The sequence below is a fragment of the Zingiber officinale genome, chromosome 1B (assembly GCF_018446385.1).
Source record: "Zingiber officinale cultivar Zhangliang chromosome 1B, Zo_v1.1, whole genome shotgun sequence".
In the NCBI taxonomy this organism is placed as follows: Eukaryota; Viridiplantae; Streptophyta; class Magnoliopsida; order Zingiberales; family Zingiberaceae; genus Zingiber; species Zingiber officinale.
The window spans coordinates 170,954,316-170,971,423 of NC_055986.1; the positions used below are offsets into that span (position 1 = coordinate 170,954,316).

Sequence of the window (17,108 nt, forward strand, 5' to 3'; positions counted from 1 at the left end):
CTCCGCTTCATTATTCGTGGCTTTGTAGTCTAGCCGGACGGATAGGTGCATCCTTTCTCCTTGGGGAGAGAGTAATAACACACCAATCCCGCTCCCGAGCCGGGTGGACGATCCATCCACAAATATTTTCCACATAGCTTCGGGCTCAGGATTTTGCACTTCGGTAACAAAATCTACTAAGGACTGCGCCTTTATCGCCAAACGGGGTTGATACTGAATATCAAATTCACTCAACTCCGTTGTCCATTTGATGAGCCGCCCGGACGCTTCTGGGTTCAGCAGCACTCTTCCCAATGGGCTATTTGTCCGGACGATGATTGTATGTGCTAGGAAATAAGGACAAAGTCTCCGAGCGGCGAGGACCAAAGCAAAAGCCAGCTTCTCGAGCCCAGTGTAGCGAGATTCAGCGTCTTTTAAAATATGGCTCAAGAAGTACATGGGTTCTTCTCCGCTCGTCCTCACTAATGCCAAGCCTACTGCCTGCTCGATTGAAGATAAATAAATATAGAGCGGCTCACCCACAGCTGGCTTGGCTAGCACGGGCAAAGAGTTCAGGAATGTCTTCAGTTCTTCAAACGCCCGATCGCATTCCTCGTCCCAATGGAACTTAGTAGCTTTGCGCAGGATCTTGAAAAACGGGAGGCTCCGGTCGGCAGTCTTAGAGATGAATCTTGACAATGCAGTTATTCGACCGGTCAGGCTCTGTACTTCCCTCAAATTTCTTGGGGGTGGCATATCTTGCAACGCTTTTACCTTGCTGGGATTTGCCTCTATGCCCCGCTCGGTCACTATATAGCCCAAAAAATGCCCGCCTTTTGCTCCGAACAAACATTTCTGAGGGTTCAGCTTGACTCCATACTTTCTCAGCGTTCGGAAGGTCTCCTCCATGTCCTTAAAAAGATCAGCCGCTCGGACGGACTTGATGAGAATATCATCCACGTACACTTCTAAATTGTGTCCGATCTGCTCCTTGAATACTTTGTTCATCAAGCGCTGGTAAGTTGCTCCTGCGTTCTTCAATCCGAACGGCATTACATTGTAGCAGTAAGTGCCGTCGGCTGTGACGAAGCTAACCTTCTCTTGATCCTCTCTGGCGAGTGACACCTGATGGTAGCCCTGATAAGCGTCCAGCATGCATATTAACTCGCACCCGGCTGTGGAGTCCACCAGTTGATCAATCCGAGGCAGAGGGTAGAAATCTTTTGGGCATGCTTTGTTGAGATCTCGGAAATCAATGCAAACCCTCTACTTGTTGCCCGGCTTGGAGACTAGCACCACGTTCACCAACCAGCTCGGAAACTGCACTTCACGTATATGGCCGACCTCCAGGAGCTTCTCGACCTTCGCTCGGATGATGGCGTTCTGTTCGGCGCTGAAGTCCCTCTTCCTTTGCTTCACCGGCCGAGCGTCCGGTCGGACGTGAAGTTCATGCTGTGCTATACTTGGCGAAATCCCCGGTAGCTCATGCGTCGACCAAACGAAGACATCGCAGTTTCTCTGGAGACATTTGATCACCTCCTTTTTCTGGCTTGCCTCCAGATCGGTCGCAATGAATGTGGTGGCCTCCGATCGGGTCGGATGGATCTGTACCTCCTCTTTTTCTTCATAAACCAAAGAGGGTGGTTTTTCGGTTATGGCGTTTACCTCGATCCGTGGCGTCTTTCGAGCGGAATTAGCTTCGGCTTGGACCATCTCGACGTAGCATCGCCGAGCCGCCAGCTGGTCTCCCCGCACTTCTCCAACTTTATCTTCGACCGGGAACTTAATCTTCTGGTAGAAGGTGGAAACAGTCGCTCGGAACTCACTGAGTGCTGGTCGCCCCAAGATAACGTTGTATGCTGAGGGAGAGTCAACCACGACGAAGTTTGCCATCCGCGTCCTTCTGAGCGGCTCTTCTCCCAACGAAATAGCCAGTCGGGCCTGTCCGACCGGCAGAACTTCATTGCCCGTAAACCCGTAGAGGGGGGTTGTCATGGGCAGCAGCTCAGCTCGATCAATTTGCAGTTGGTCGAAAGCCTTCTTAAAGATAATGTTGACCGAGCTGCCTGTATCGACGAAAATGTGGTGAATAGTATAGTTAGCTATTACCGCTTTGATGAGGAGGGCGTCGTCATGTGGCACTTCGACTCCCTCTAGGTCCCTGGGCCCGAAACTGATTTCGGGCCCGCTCGCCCGTTCTTGACTGCAGCCGACCGCATGGATCTGGAGCTGCCTGACACTTGCCTTCCTTGCTCTGTTGGAATCACCTCCGGTCGGTTCGCCTGCGATGATGTTGATTTCGCCTCGGGACGTGTTGCTTCTATTTTCTTCTTCCCGAACGGACGGCCTAGGCCGCTCCTTAGACACCCGAGGATTGTCCTCGTGCCTTTGAGAATAATGCCGCTCGGGAGACTGTTGCTGTCGCCTGTCGGATATCCGTCGATCGACTTCATGGTGTCGCTGTCTCCTGTCGGATGATGGTGATCGACGATGGCTACTCCGAGGAGCGGGGTGGACGATCAGGGGAAGGCTTCGGCAATCTCGTGTGTTATGCGTGTCGGTCCGGTGGAACGAGCAAAACATGGGGGTCCATACCTTCTTCTTTGGTTTGGGCCGCTCGGCGGCTACCTCTTGGACGGCGTGAGACCTCGCGTGGTGAGGGCGGACTGTTTCGGCCCTCGGTCCTCTGGGCGGCTCCTGGCGAGTGATAGCCTTCCGCTCGGCATGGGCTAGCCGTTCGGTTGAAACTTCTTTTCTTCGGGCCGCCTGGGCTTCCTCCACATTAATGTACTCATTGGCCCGGTGTAACATATGATAGTAGTCTCGGGGCGGCTTCCGAATAAGTGAACGGAAGAAGTCACCGTCCACCAGGCCTTGCGTGAACGCATTCATCATCGTTTCTGAGGTGGTCATTGGAATATCCATGGCCACTCGGCTGAATCGTTGGATGTACGCTCTGAGCGGCTCCCTGGGCTCTTGCTTGATGGCGAATAGGCTGACACTGGTCTTCTGGTAGTGCCGACTACTTGCAAAGTGATGGAGAAAAGCGACGCGAAACTCTTTAAATTTGGTGATGGATCCGTCCGGCAGCCTCCGGAACCATCGTTGCGCCGATCCCGAGAGGGTGGTAAGAAACACCCGGCATTTCACTCCATCCGTATATTGATGTAGGGTAGCTGTGTTGTCAAACTTACCTAGATGATCGTCTGGGTCGGTGGTTCCGTTGTATTCACCGATCGCCAAGGGCACATAGTGCTTTGGCAGAGGGTCCCGTAGGATGGCTTCTGAAAACTACCGGTTGATCCGCTCGGGGGAGGCGTCCGTTCGGGGAGCCTTGCCTTTTCTGTTGTCTCGCATGGGCGCCTCGTCGGATGAAGATCCTCGATCACGGTTAACTGTTGCGACTTCAGGAGGCGTACGGAATAGGGCCCGATGAAATGGAACTGTGGTAGGCGGTGCTTCCGCTCGGCCTCCCGACGCGGACGTCGCTTGTTGCTCCATCCGCTCGGCTTGCACTTTCTGCTTCTATTGCTCCACGAGTTTAGCTGCTCTTGCCTTGATTAGAGCATCGAGCTCCTCCTGGGAGAGCATCACGGTGTGCGGTCGTCCAGCTTCGTCCATCTCTTCCGCTCGGATGCAGGTGTGTTCCCACAGACGGCGCCAATTTGATCCTGTCCGAACGCTGAATCGGTGGACGCTGGGCACGTGGCGCTCTTCGAACCAATGACGTGGATCTCTGACCGGCCGTATGGAGCTTCGGTGAACCTGCAAAGAAGTCGGGCCGGGAAGGGGTTCCCGGCGACGACCCTCCGACGCTCAAGTCAGGCAAGAGGAAACTATGAAGTGGCTTCCAATATCAGAGATTGAGTACCTCCGGCGAAGTCTGGGGGCTCTTATATAGAGCTATGAAGAGGCTCATGCACACATACCGAGGCAAACACGTGTCCTCTTACCATACCTCAGTATGGGTTTGTCAGAAGAGCTTGCCTGACACCATACTGCTACAGTCCTAGCACCTCTCTGATAGGACAGCAGAACCTTCTGTCGTAAGGTTCTGCGTATGACCTGGTCGTTGGACATGCCTGTTGTCAGAAGATGTTCCCTGATGTCCCCTTGTCCTTGTCTTCTTTTACCCGCGCCGAGCGCCCACCCGCTCGGCAAGCACCTTATCGGTCCGAGCGGGTGGGATGCCCGGTCTCGTGCTCGGCTCAGCTGAGACTGTCCGTAGCATTGCTGTTTTATGACGTGGCTAAGCTGGTAGCCCGCTCGGCCCTCACCCTGAGAGTCGGAGACCCGACTCCCCGCCGGCTTGTCCTTGATTCTGTACTGATCCGTTCGGCCGGTTGACTCGACCCTTATCCGGTCGGCTGAACCTCACACTGCCCTTGACTTTTGCCCTCCACGTGGCATTGATTCCCCTCAAAGGGGGTCCCCTGTCTGTACCGCCGGATCACTTGCCTCTCCTTCAAGTCTAGTCGAAGGAGGCGATTAGTCCGACTGACTAGACTGTTAGTTGCGCCGAGAGGCGTCTCCGTGAAACTATCTTCCGCTCGACCCCCACGTGGGTAGCTACGGCGTTCAGTCAATGGCAACATTCCTCGGATCTCTTCGGAATTTACGCCAATCTTCGACATTAAGGCCATGCACGAACTCTAGTAATTCATTTCCAATGCTTGTATGCTTTAGAGTTGTATTTAAGCTTCTGTTTTCTGCGCTTCAACGTTCTAAGAGGTTTCTCCTCTTGAAGGAGTATTCTAGTGCGCTTAACCTTCCTTGGATTAACAACCACATCGGTTGTAACCAAGTAAATCTTGTGCCTCGTCTTTTTAATGTTTTATTTACTTTCTGCTTATTATTTATGCAGGTGTTAGCTTAAAGAATTCGAGAAAGGGTTGTTCATTTTTGATTTTGTAGGATATCCAACAACCCCCCTTCCAGCTGGCCGTAACGGTCCTACAAGTGGTATCAGAGCCGAGACGCCTCAGAAGGACTAACCGCCATCTGAAGCAACAAAACGATGGCTGGAGCTAGCGACTACCCACCAGCATTCGAGGGGGAGTTTGCTGTTTGGAAATAAAAAATGGAGGTATATCTTAATTCTGATTTTGGTATTTATTTAATATTAAAATTTGGCTATGAAGCACCAAAGACAACGAATGGAGAAGAACTCGATCTACGCCTCTGGAACAAGAAGCAACGTGACGAGTCAATGGCAAACGGTCGGGCAGAATTTCACATTCTAACCATAATACCAAATGAAGATCTCAATAGAGTTGGCGAATACAAAAGTGCAAAAGAACTTTGGGAAAAGTTCTTGAAGCTCTATGAAGAACCTTTGGAAGCCGACGACTCAATAGACACCGAGCCACCGACAGAACAGTCCGAGACTGAAGAAATTGCCGAGACAGCAATCATAGCGAAAGACTCACCTACAGATGAAGAAAACTCATCTGAGATGAGCATCGATCATGGGAGAGAGTCTCCAGAAGAAAGTAATTCAACAGGAGGAGAACCAACGACCGACGAGCTAAGTAAGATATGGTCTCAACCCTCTGAACAACTGGTTCAATCAATTGAAAAATTACTTGAAGATTTTTGCGAATTAAAAATTGAATCATCAAAAGAGTTTTTCGGATTAGGAAATCAACTACCGAACACTTCTTGCAAATTAAAAATATTATCGAAAGAGTTTCTCGAATTGCAAAAAGTTTTGACGAAAAAGTCTTATGAATTACAAAATATTTTGTCGACAGATTTTTACAAATTAGAATTTATGACAAAATACTTCTGCGAATTACAAAATATTCTTCTGAAAGAATTTTGCAAAGTAAAGACATTGCCGAAAGAATTTTTATAAATTATATTGCCAAAAAATTCTATTTTAGAATTTATACTATCAAAATATTTTTGCGAATTAGGAATTCAAAAAATAATAGAAAATGACATGTTACAATTTGTACAAATTTTTACATGTTCTAATTTTCTTGCTTCAAATTTAAGAAATTATGATAAATTAAAATGGAAATTAAAAATCTTCTGATAAAAGCATTAGAATAAATAAATAAATGCATAGATTTTTTTTTTTAATGTTATCACATGTCTTAAATTTTCTTGCATAAAGTTTTGGGGCTTAGAAAGATTTTTTCTTGATGGCGAAAACTTAAAAAATTTTCAAAAGTTATTTTTGAGTTAGAAATTTCTCCTTAACTTGAAAATATTTTCCAGAAAATCATTGAAATAGATTTTTATAATTTTTCTAAGTATCAACCCTTAGATTTTTCTTGCAACTCCAATTTTTTTATGTGATCAAAGGGGGAAAAGAAAAAGTATAAGTCTAAGGGGAGGTAGAATTTTTGAAATTTAATTCTTTCTATCATGTTGCATGTTATTGAAATATAAATTATTTTATTTTTCATATCTATTTTTGACCCTAGCTTAACTTGGGTTGATCACATCAAAAAGGGGGAGATTGTTGGAACCCCAAGGTTGTTTTGGTGTGATCAACAAGTTAAGTTAGGTCCTGTGTTGTTTTAACCTTGTGTCTAAGTGTGCAGGAGCTTAGGAGCACAGGTACTCGAGCGGAAGACGCAGCTAGCGAGAAGGACGGCACGCGGTACGTCCGAGGGAAGAGGTGCTGCGGAAGAGTACCTCGGTGGACGAGAAGGAAGCGTGCGGTGGTTCCGAGGGACGAAAGCCGGAGCGGAAGATTGCTCGGGGAGCAAGAGACGCAGCTAGCGAGAAGGTCAGCACGGGGTGCGATCGAGGGACGAAGACTGCGGACGAGTATACTGGTGGACGAGAAGGAAACATGCGGCGATTCCGAGGGACGAGAAGCTGGAGCGGAAGGCTGCTCGAGAAGACGAGAAGTTGGGCTCGGGTGAGCCCTATTTCGGATGGCAGAGATCACCCAAACGAGCGAATTCAGAGTAGAAGACCCGGACCGAGCCGAACCGAACCAGAGCAGTGGTCCCGGATGAAAAAGTCAACATGGGTTGACTTTATTGGTCCGGGGCACTCGGAACAGTCCGGGGTGCCCGGACCAGCCCGGGGCGCCTGGAACCCTTCCGGGCGCCCGGACCAACCTTTTGACCAGGATCGAGTTTTGACTCGATCTGATCATTGGGGAATAAAGTTTATCCCCTCAGGGCGCCCGGAACCCTTCAGGGCGCCCCGACCAAGGTTATAAATATAGCCTTGGTCCAGAAGCTTTTCAACAAACTCCAGTAATTCATTTCCAATGCTTGTATGCTTTAGAGTTGTATTTAAGCTTCTGTTTTCTGCGCTTCAACGTTGTAAGAGACTTCTCCGCCTAAAGAAGTATTCTAGTGCGCTTAACCTTCCTTGGATTAACAACCACATCGGTTGTAACCAAGTAAATCTTGTGCCTCATCTTTTTAATGTTTTATTTACTTTCTGCTTATTATTTATGCAAGTGTTAGCTTAAAGAGTTCGAGGAAGGGTTGTTCATTTTTGATTTTGCAGGATATCAAACAACCCCCATTCCAGCCGGCCGTAACGGTCCTACAAAAAGTTTGTTGTCCAATTGAGTAGTTCTGCTGCCCAGGTGAGTAGCTCTGTTGTCCAGGTTGATAGCTCTGTTTTGCTAGCCCTTGATACTGATTATTTCGGTATGAGAAGTTTGGGTGATTTCTCCAACTTGGATTGTATGTATTAGAGTACAGATTATTTTGCCTTTGGTTGTAGCTGACTATTGCATCACACTACTCAAGTTGGTTTATCTGTGCTTGTATTAGCCTCAGGGGTCAAGTATCTTGAGCATGATCTGTACTTCCGCAAGTTTCGCAAACACAAACTATCGTATTGACCGTGTTGTTGTTGTTTCCCATGGCCTCAAATTTCTTGGTCAGAGAGTCCAGCTTTGCAGACATGAGAGTGACTGCATCTACGTTAAATTTCCCTGACGCTTTTATTGGGTTCCCTGAGAAAGAACCACCAGATCTTTCTGATGCCCACTGATAGTGATTCTATGCCATATTCTCTATGATCTCTTCAGCTTCATCAATGCTCTTGTTCATCAGTGCTCCTCCTGCTGCAGAATCGAGGGATACCCTCATGTGAAGGTGTGCAGGACCAACCATTTCTCAAGGCCATGATGGGGGCACTGTCTCAGCTTGCTCTTGAATCTATCCCAGACTTCAAATAATGATTCTGAGTCTATCTGTTTGAAACTTGCGATCAAGTTTCTCATGTGGGAAGTTTTGCTTGGTGGATAGAATTTGTCCAAGAATTTCTGCTCACACTGCTCCCAAGATGTAATGTTGTTTGCTGGAAGGAAATTTAGCCACTGCTTGGCTCTGTCTTTCAGGGAGAATTCGAAGAGCAATAACCTTACTGATTCTGAAGGGACTCCGTTCACTTTCATGGTACTGCAGATCTCGTAAAAAAGTTCCAAGTGGTGGTTTGGGTCATTATGCGGTCCTCCTCCGAATTGATTCTGATGAACCATGTGAATTACTGCAGGCTTGATCTCAAAGTTGTTAGCTTCGATTGGCGGTCGAGTGATGCTAAATCGAACCCCTCGTGCATAAGGTGCTGCATAATCTTTCAACAATTTATCAGCCATCTCTAAAGACTCCTGTGCTGCTTGGAATGCCTTCTGTAGGTTTCTTCTCCTCAGGAAAGTCCTATCAATCTCTGGATTAAACGGTAGGAGCTATCCTGAAAGATTAGCTCTTCGCATGCAAAAAATATATATATATAAACTATAGTAAAGAAGAGAAATGAAATAATGTTATTATTATTATTTTGTTTATATTTTTAATAAGAATGTAGAAAGTAAAGGAAAACAAGAGTAAAATTATTCTATCTCTAAATGCAAACTAAAGGAAAGATAAAGGAAAAGTAAACAAAGTCTAGTCTAATCTAGTATGACTATCACCAATGTTATAGACGCAGTCCTCCGCAACGACGCCAAAAACTTGTTATGATTCCGCAAGTGCACGGATTCGTCGTCAGTAATATAAAAGATTGTCGAACCCACAAGGACTGGTTATAAGCACTAGTGATGACACACTTAGGATTAGCTGCACTATCGATGGTTGTAAGTAATCTAAGAAAAGAGATCAGAAAGTGGGGAATGAGAACTAGCAACCAGAGGAAATCAACTTGGTTAATGAAGAGTTCTAGGAGTTCGGTTTCATTGTGGTGGTATTGATGTGTCTCATACTATCCTATACTCATTGTCCATCGACATGCATTCGCCGGAAGCTAAAGCAACTATCTTTAAGCACCAGACAAAGACAATCCCTACGAAATCCTATTACGGTTAACCCCTGTCACTAGGGAACCTCGGTAGATCGTAAGGACACGACTCCTACTGATGTTATCAAGGATAGAATTAAGAAGCTAGGTGTGATCTCTTACTTCCTTGCGAAGGAGTTGCCTCTCCTTTCGAGGAAGTACCCTAGATGTCCATGAATAGGTTACCCCTGTCACTAGGGCCCCTCGGGTGTACGATCTAAGGTATTCCCTCTACAAGGTTGGCAATTCCTGCATAATTAATCAACACGACAAAGAGATCGAGGAATCGAAACAAAGCAAGTGAAATCATCCAATGAATATAAACATGATATGAGTTTTACATTAAAATCAATCCACAATTACTCGCTCGTCCTAGAACAAAGACTCTACTCCATAGACGCTAGAGAAGAACCCGAAGACATGGTGAATCTAAACATACAATCCTCAAAAATGAAGAGAGAAAGAAGAAGTATGCTTATCCAATGACGATGAGTGATCTTTGGATCCAATCCTCTGCTTCTGGAGTTAAGGTGGTGATGGAAGGTCGCTAGATCGATGTCCTAGACGGCGTGGAACGACACCAGAATGAATCTCCTTTTCACGGCTCGTCTCCCGGCCCCCCCCCCCCCCCCCCTCCCCCTCGAAAAAGGGGTTAAACCCCCTTTTATAGGCTAGGTCACGGTGCAGCGGCCGGTCGTGTAAGGATGGCACGACCATGCCCTAACTGGGCTCTGGATGCGCTACACGATCGTGCTAATTGGGACGGCCGTGTGATGCTGGGGCTCGGTTCCTAGGGACACGTCCGTGCAGGGTTGCACGACCGTGTGCTGCTTGGCCTCGGTCATGGGGTGCACGACCGTGTAGGGTTGCACGGTCGTGTACTGATATGCCTCTGGTTTGGCCGCACGACCATGCAAGGATTGCACGACTGTGCACATCTTCCCTTCTATTTAGCCACATGACCGTGCAAGGTTTGCACGACCATGTTCTCTGGCTCACTCCGGTGTGTCGACAAACGCTATTTAGTGGTATAAGTTATTATTGATGAACTTGAGTTGGGTGTTCAGGGCGAACACAGGAAGCTCAAGTTCATCGGGAGACCAAAATCAATTTCTTCTCTCGGTTCCTGTTGTAGCCTCTATAAATCCTTGTATCCACCCTAAGCTCATCTTCTAGTTCATGTTGTGGTCGGCCAAGCACATCTTGGTGTCCAAGATGTGGCCTGCCAAGCCCTTCATGGAGCCCAAGTAGGGGTCGGCCAAGCCATGCTTAGTGACCAAGCATGGGGCCGACCAAAGTAAAAGGAAAAGGAAGTTTTGATTAAAAATAAAATTTTGTTAAAATATTTCCTTATTTGTAGTTATCTACAATGGTTAAAAGAGAGATTTTATTTTTGTTAAAATCTTTCCTTTTGTAGTTATCTACAATGGTTAAAAGAAAGATTTTAATTTTGTTTAAAACTTTCCTTTTGTAGCCATTCATGAAGGGATTTAAAAGAGATATTTTAATTTTAAAATTTCCTTTTATAGACATCCTCATGGTTTTAAAAGAGAGTTTTAAAATTTTAAAATCTTTCCTTTTATAGCTATCTACAAAAGATTAAAGAGATATTTTAATTTTGTTAAAATCTTTCTTTATTTGTAGTTATCTATAATGTTTAAAAGAGATATTTTAATTTTTGATAAAACTTCCTTTTTTGTAACCATGATTTAAAAAGAGAAGTTTTAATTAATCTTTCCTTTTTTGTAGTTGTCTATATGTTTTAAAAAAAAAAAGAAATTAATTTTAAAACTTTCCTTTATTGCCAAGTACAATAGGAAATTTAGAAAAAAGAGATTTTAATTGTTGTTAAAATTTCCTTTTTTAATGGAATGCCATAAATAAGGAAGTTTTAATTATGTTTAAAACTTTCCTTTTTTGCCATGAGCAAGGATTATAAAAGAAGAGGAGGTGATGCCTTGTGGTGCAACACATAATATAATTCTCCTCTTCTCTTTGCTTGTGGCCGACCCTCTCCTTCTCTCTTCCCTTAAGGCCGGCGACATCTATATTCCCTTCTTCCTCCTTCTCTTCCTTCTAAGGCCGGAGCTTGAAGAAGAAGAAGGAGAAGACAAGAAGTACCTAGGTGGCCGGTTGCTTGGAGGGGAAGAAGAAGAGAAGGAGTTTCTTATTTTGGCATCCCTTGGTGGCTCGAGAGTCTTGGAGGAGAAGAAGCGGTTCGGGTGGATTCCATCTTGGTAGGTCGTTGCCCACACAACGTCCAAGAGGAGGAGAGGAATACAACAGAAGATCAAGAGGTCTTTAGCTATAAAGAAAGGTATAACTAATTAATGGTTTCCGCTTCGAATTAATTAGTTAGTTTTATTTGCATGGATTCTGAAACATCAACACAAGAGACTAGCGATTTTATGTTTCGATTTCGTGCTATCGATTTTGTATTTCAATTTTGTGTTTCAATCTTGTATTTCTATTGTGGTCTCTGTAGTTAAACGTAGGGTTACTGTAAGAAGTTAAATATCTAATTTCTTTGAAAGACTTTGTCTAGGAAGTGGTGGATGATCCCATAACCAAGAAGGCCTAGTGCCTCGCCATGTTTAACATAGAAGCCAATATTTAAAATAGATATTTAATCAACTTCTGTAATATGGTTTAACTTAGAAAGATCACATCGGTTAAACTTGGAGTAAAAATGTTAAGTATCGTTTCCAATCCAAATTTAACTTCTGAAGAGCAACTTGGATTAATAATGTTAAGCATCGTTTGCAATCCAAGTTTAACTTCAGTAGAACACATGGGTAGCTAGGTTAAGTTCTGTGCTTGTACAAATTTTTGTACACGGGAAACAGAACGGAATCTAGGTGTAGCAACCAACAGTTGTATATAGAAGAAACGAGACTTCTACCCTTTATTGGAAGAAGGAATGCCCCGGAAGAATTTATACCAAGTCCTAGACTACACCATAAAAACACCCAGCTCCAATCGTTTGAGATAATAGAAATGATGAAAGAGTTGAGGAGTTAAAGGAATGTCGTATAGACTACACAAAATTACCATCCTCCACATGACACAAAAGGCATTTGGAGCAAACTGAGATAAAGGGATACAGAAATATCGACTCAGTGTCGAGAAGAAAGATGGGATGGGGAAACATAGACCGCTAAGAAGCTGGTCCTTTAAGAAAGTCACAAAACTAGGGAGAGGATAACAAGGATGCTCGTCAGGACTAGGAATGTGAAGCTTATATGCTTCAGAAAGCTGTCTGAGTATGTGCAAAGTTCGCTTACCACCAGTTCTCGTACTATAGATTTTGGAGTTCCACGTGGAAGTTAGCTTAGGGGACATGCGTATACAGGATGTATGGAGTCGCCTCTCCATCAACACCAACATTATCTCCGCCGATCTCCTTCTAACTTACATATAATTAAAATTATACATCATAACTTAATCAAATACACCTTTATTGCCTTAAAAAAAAAAATCCATCCCGTTCTAATTTCTTAGGTATCCTAATCCCGGGCTAAAATTTAATTTTTTTTTATATAACTATATTTTGTTTAATTTGTTTGAGGCTATAATTATAGGGTTTTTTATTTTTAAAATAGTAACAGAATGAATGAGGAAGAAATAAAATAATTGTATTTAATGTCATCAAACTCAACAGCAATTATCATGAAAAACAAAATTGCGGCTGACCAGGAGTTAATGACACAAGTTAAGTTCAAAGTTTAGGCCGGTGAATAAATCAAACATAGTAAATTTAATAAAAATGTATTTATGTTCATTTAATAGTCCATTAAATGATCATACATTGTTAATGTTAATAGATAATGTAAATTATTAATAAATAATATTCACTAACAAAATTGATGAATTAATGATATTCATCACCAACTCTTATTAACTTAATAAATAAATTAAAATAAATAAATAAATTATTATCAAACTCAATAATCAATCAACTAAATTTAAAAATATAAAAATTTCAAAACTTGACTTGAAAATTTTGAATCAAAGTTCAAGTTTGTAAAAAAAAAAATCAAGCTTTATCAACTATTTCAATTATTTGATTTATTTTAAGTTCAATTACCAACATAAAACCTAGGTCGGCAAAACGCACTTCCTCGACAAGTCTAGTCAGCTAAATTAATTTGCACATTTAACTAGTTAAACTACTTAGGCTTCAAATTCAGGTTTTCAACTACAAGCGAGTCACAAAACATTTATAAAAACAGAGAATGATGCTCTGTTACATGATGCTGCATATGCCGGAGTAATCATCACCGGAGTAATAACAATACGAACCTGCCACCGACGCCACCGGAACCGGAGCCGGTGGAGAGTACATGTACCCGTTCTGCAGCACCGGAAATTCCTGGTGGACCGCTCCGCCGAAGCTCACGCTCGGTTGCATCAAGCTGTAGCTCACCACGTACGACGGCATTTGAAGTGGGTAATCGGACGCTTCCGGCGGCAGCAGCGAAGCTGTCCCTCCGACGTTGTTGGAGACTTCTTTCTCATCGTACTCTTCCTGAGCCGCAGTTACTTCGGCTCTGCCTCCACTCTTGCTTTTTGTCTTGCCGCCGCCACCGCGGTTGTTACCGTCATGGTCACCGTTGTCCTTTTCCGTCTTCTTAGCCTTCTTTTTGCCGCCGCCGACACCGGAAGACGCCTCCGCCGCCTTCTTCACTCCTTGGCGATCGTCCCCCGGCGGTGGAGGAGAGTCCTTCCTGCCATTCTTGGCGGCTTTCCCACCACCGGCTGCGTTCTGTGAAACAGGGAAATCGACGCGTTTGCTCTCAATGCTAGTGCCGGTCTGCGTCGGTGACTCGTCGTGCATTTTGTCGTTGCTGTTTTTGTTCTTTTTGTGAACATCGGCCGCCTTCACCTGTGCGGCGAAAGGCGGCTTCTTCTCCTGCCAGAGCTCTGCTTGCTTGCCGGCTTTGATGAGGAGTCGCTTGATTAGCATCTCCGCCTCCACATTGCCGGTCACCACCACCTTGTGCTGCTGCGAATCCACCGTAGTCTTGTAAACTCCTGAATCAATCAACACGACCAAAATACATATATGATGAAATTGCTGGGGAGGTTTTATTTTTCATATTAATCACAGCAATATAATGTTCTTAATATATATACCTTCCATGGTTTGGAGGACTTTCTTGACCTTCTTCTTGCAGCCTTGGCAGTGGATAGAAACCTTGAGAATCCAAGTCTGGAGACCACCGAAATCACGAAGAGAACAGATCAATTTTGCATGCATAAAATACAAAAATTCAGTGAGCTCCAGTAGTGTACGTCGGTGAGAAAGAGGAAGGAGTACCTGATACTTGAGTGGCTCTACGCACTCTTCAGCTGCTGCCATGGCGGACAACAACAACAACTGGGACTTGGTGGTTTGGAGCAATGTCTGTTCGTGGCGCGGCGCGGCATGATATATAGAGAGGAAGCTCAGGGGAAGTATTTGTATATATGCGTATGTATGATAGAGCAAGGGAGTTGGGTATTGGGTGGGATGATACATCAAATCAGGCCTCGTTCCACCATTTTAACAGGAGACAGAAATGATTCTAGCATTTCAATTGATTCAGAAACTGAAAATAAAACGACGCAAAAATCGCACACCGAGTTCTGCAGTGCCAAGGATCCAGATTAAATTTATTAATTTGTTGAATCTCATTTGCATTTATATTTATGTGGCTTTGGATGATATAAATAACAAGTTCACAATCCCTACTCTACTGAGTAGTTAATAATAAATAAATTATTTGAGAAATTAATCTGATGGCACTCGAGAGCGGGCCCATGGCTAAGTAGCAGTAGGGATTTGATTATAGTTATGATGTGTAATCAATCATTCCTCGTTATCAATTGTTTTAATAGATGCGAATCGATCATTTCTAAAATTAATAATATCTAATATTAATTAAAACTAATAATAACCAGTCAAGGCGTCGGACGCACAATTCAACATACCGTGTGTGAGATACGTAATGGGATTCATATCCGGAAGAGAATCAGATAGTTGCAGTGTTATAATGGCACTGCTGCTGCATCTGCATGCACTCATTTCGCTACAGCCAGCACAAGACAATTAATTAAATCGCAAACTGTTCCAGGATGTCAACTTATTCACCTCGCATTTAATAGATTAATCCTATGCGTCCTTTGATTTGATTGCTTTGCTTACTGAATTGGTGGCCTCTATTAATGGGCCTAGTACTTGGGACATATGCGGCCCAATTAGAAATATGTTTATTTCCTATTATTTGATTAAAACAGAAGTACTGATGCGTTTAATTATTTATAAAAAATCATCAGTTTTTTTTTAATATTACATTTCATTATAATTTATAGGGAGGGGCCAAAATGAAATGAGCTCTGATGATATTTAGAGCGAATTGAGGTGGTGCTTAAACTGATACAAGGATGAAGAGCAATAGGTCGAATATGAACAAGAGGAAGAAACAAAAAATAGTACAAGAAATTGTAAATTGAAGGCTGACCGCCATTAAAATCTATCACCATCACTTTCCCGCCTGATTCTGAACCCTAAAGTTTCGTGATCAATGCATTGAATAACTGGAGGACATGGGTTGGTAGGGAAGAGTACAATCAACTACCCCCTCAAACATCCTCAATGTTTTCTAAAAAAATGTTATTACTATTTTGTATTGGATGGAATTTATTTATTTTTTTCTACCTTTGGAGCAAAAAAAGTAAAAGATGTAAAAAAATATTTTACCTTATTTACTTTATCTCTTAGTCGTAGAAAAAATATAGTAAAAATACAAGATTACCTTCTCATTCATGGTTACTACCATCTAATGCCCACCTCGATCTCATGATTTATCACCTCATGTTGAAAAAAAATATGGAAAGAAGAAAATTAAAAATCGTATCCTTCTCTTTGTAGACCATACTGTATCATTCATTCTTCAGTATTGTACTTATCATCCATTTACATGTAACTAGTTGTTTGCGTTTGTCCATAAATTACGAACTTAGTGAAGAAAAGAAAGGGCTAGTAGTGAATAAAAAATAAATAAATAAGATGGTGTCCCATGTTCACATGCTCCATAATTGAAAGTATTCATGATAAGTTTGTGTACTTTTGGATATTGTGATTGATTTGGCTGAGCTACCAAGATTCTTGCTGCACAAACTTGTCTCCCTCCATCTATGTTTGAATACAACATGGAGTTAATGCACCTCTCTCTTCAGTCTTTTGCTGCACAAACTTGTCTCCCTCCATCTATTTTTGAATACCACATGGAGTTAATGCATCTCTCTCTTCAGTCTCCACTTAAATTAAATCATAATTAATTTCTGGACAGGTTTCGATACTTACGCAATTACATGTTTAAAAAGGAGAGACAATTAGACAAAGTCCTGCAAGATCCACAAGTGGTCCCATATTTGGAGGGTGGTATGCCAGTAGTTAAGTAATTCAAAAGTATAAATAAAATAAACTAGTACATGAATATTAATTTCCTCAAAATATAAAATAGAAATATTTAATATGCAATATATAGCAAAAATACTATTAAAATTATAAATGGGTTTTAAAATCAAACTTATTAATTAATATATCGTTATTAATTCTTTAAACAAGTTTTTACTGAACCGCGTAATTATTCTTGCCAAATATTCATTTCACGTATGGTACTTTGCTAATTACTAAATCATGTAGGTTGTATCGATTTTACCCTTCATCCACGTCGCCTGCTTGTCCATGTCTCCGTCCACCTCGGTTACTCGTCCGAAGCAAGGAAAAACGCATCCCAAACAATTTTTTATTTTCCCGTAAAAAACTCAAGACGAAGTCCCACTTCATCTTCAAAAAAGTAAAACCCAAACTCCCCCTTCCC

At 43.1% G+C, this 17,108-nt stretch overlaps 1 protein-coding gene and 1 non-coding gene across 2 annotated transcripts; one reads left to right on the top strand and one right to left on the bottom strand.

Annotated features, from left to right (window-relative positions):
* The first annotated feature begins 8,084 nt into the window (after positions 1–8,084).
* On the top strand, positions 8,085–8,190 carry LOC121994272. The gene has a single exon (XR_006115666.1). It is a non-coding gene; the product is annotated as a small nucleolar RNA R71 (small nucleolar RNA).
* A 5,211-nt stretch (positions 8,191–13,401) lies between these two features.
* Positions 13,402–14,813, bottom strand: LOC122021285 (heavy metal-associated isoprenylated plant protein 36-like). The gene is made up of 3 exons (XM_042579422.1): positions 14,561–14,813; positions 14,377–14,452; positions 13,402–14,274 (listed from the first exon to the last, which is right to left on the bottom strand). Exons 1-3 carry the CDS (start codon positions 14,759–14,761, stop codon positions 13,487–13,489), a joined length of 1,065 nt encoding a protein of 354 aa, XP_042435356.1. The 5' UTR covers positions 14,762–14,813; the 3' UTR covers positions 13,402–13,486.
* Positions 14,814–17,108: the final 2,295 nt, after the last annotated feature.

Excerpts from the sequence above, each read along its gene's own strand:
- LOC122021285 (XM_042579422.1), bottom strand. The coding sequence starts at position 14,761 with ATGTATCATCCCACCCAATACCCAACTCCCTTGCTCTATCATACATAC. Across the intron at positions 14,453-14,560 it reads TAGAGCCACTCAAGTATCAG|ACTTGGATTCTCAAGGTTTC; the intron begins GTACTCCTTCCT and ends GGTGGTCTCCAG. Across the intron at positions 14,275-14,376 it reads AGTCCTCCAAACCATGGAAG|GAGTTTACAAGACTACGGTG; the intron begins GTATATATATTA and ends TGATTGATTCAG.